The sequence below is a fragment of the Ailuropoda melanoleuca genome, unplaced genomic scaffold, assembly GCF_002007445.2.
Source record: "Ailuropoda melanoleuca isolate Jingjing unplaced genomic scaffold, ASM200744v2 unplaced-scaffold2778, whole genome shotgun sequence".
Lineage (NCBI taxonomy): Eukaryota > Metazoa > Chordata > Mammalia > Carnivora > Ursidae > Ailuropoda > Ailuropoda melanoleuca.
In genome coordinates, this window is record NW_023198036.1 from 1 (window position 1) to 688 (window position 688).

At 44.2% G+C, this 688-nt stretch overlaps 1 protein-coding gene across 1 annotated transcript; it reads left to right on the plus strand.

Moving 5' to 3' along the window:
* Window positions 1-5: 5 nt before the first annotated feature.
* On the plus strand, window positions 6-683 carry LOC117798169 (olfactory receptor 2AK2-like; the record flags this gene model as incomplete). Its single annotated transcript, XM_034650586.1, is given in 1 exon segment — window positions 6-683. A coding segment is annotated over 1 exon segment (678 nt), but the record flags the coding sequence as incomplete, so codon positions are not given.
* Window positions 684-688: the final 5 nt, after the last annotated feature.

Sequence of the window (688 nt, forward strand, 5' to 3'; positions counted from 1 at the left end):
ACACTCCAATGTACTTTCTACTCAGTCAGCTCTCCTTTATTGACATGATGTACATCTCCACCACAGTGCCCAAGATGACCACTAACTTCCTGACAAAGGGTAAGAACATTACATTTTTAGGTTGTGAGATTCAAGCATTTGTATTCTTGGCCCTTGGTGGGACTGAAGCCCTTCTCCTTGGTTTCATGTCCTATGATTGATACGTAGCCATCTGTCACCCTTTGCACTATCCTGTACTCATGAACAAGAAGATCTGTTGGTTCATGGTCACATGTGCATGGACCAGTAGTTCTACTAATGCTTTAATACATACACTGTATGTATTTCAACTTCCATTTTGTAGGTCTCGGGTTGTTAACCACGTTTTCTGTGAAGTTCCATCTCTACTACCACTGGTGTGTCAGGATACTTCCCAGTATGAACATACAGTCATCGTCAGTGGGCTTATTATTCTGCTGTTGCCATTCATGGCCATTCTAGCTTCCTATGCCCGTGTACTTACTGTGGTGTTCCAGATGAGCTCAGGTAAAGGACAGACAAAAGCTGTCTCCACTTGCTCCTCTCACCTGATTGTGGCAAGCCTATTTTATGTGACTGGTCTCTCCACCTATACAAGGCCACACTACTTGCACTCTCCAGAACAGGATAAGGCAGTGGCAGTGTTTTACACCCTCATCACACCTCTTCT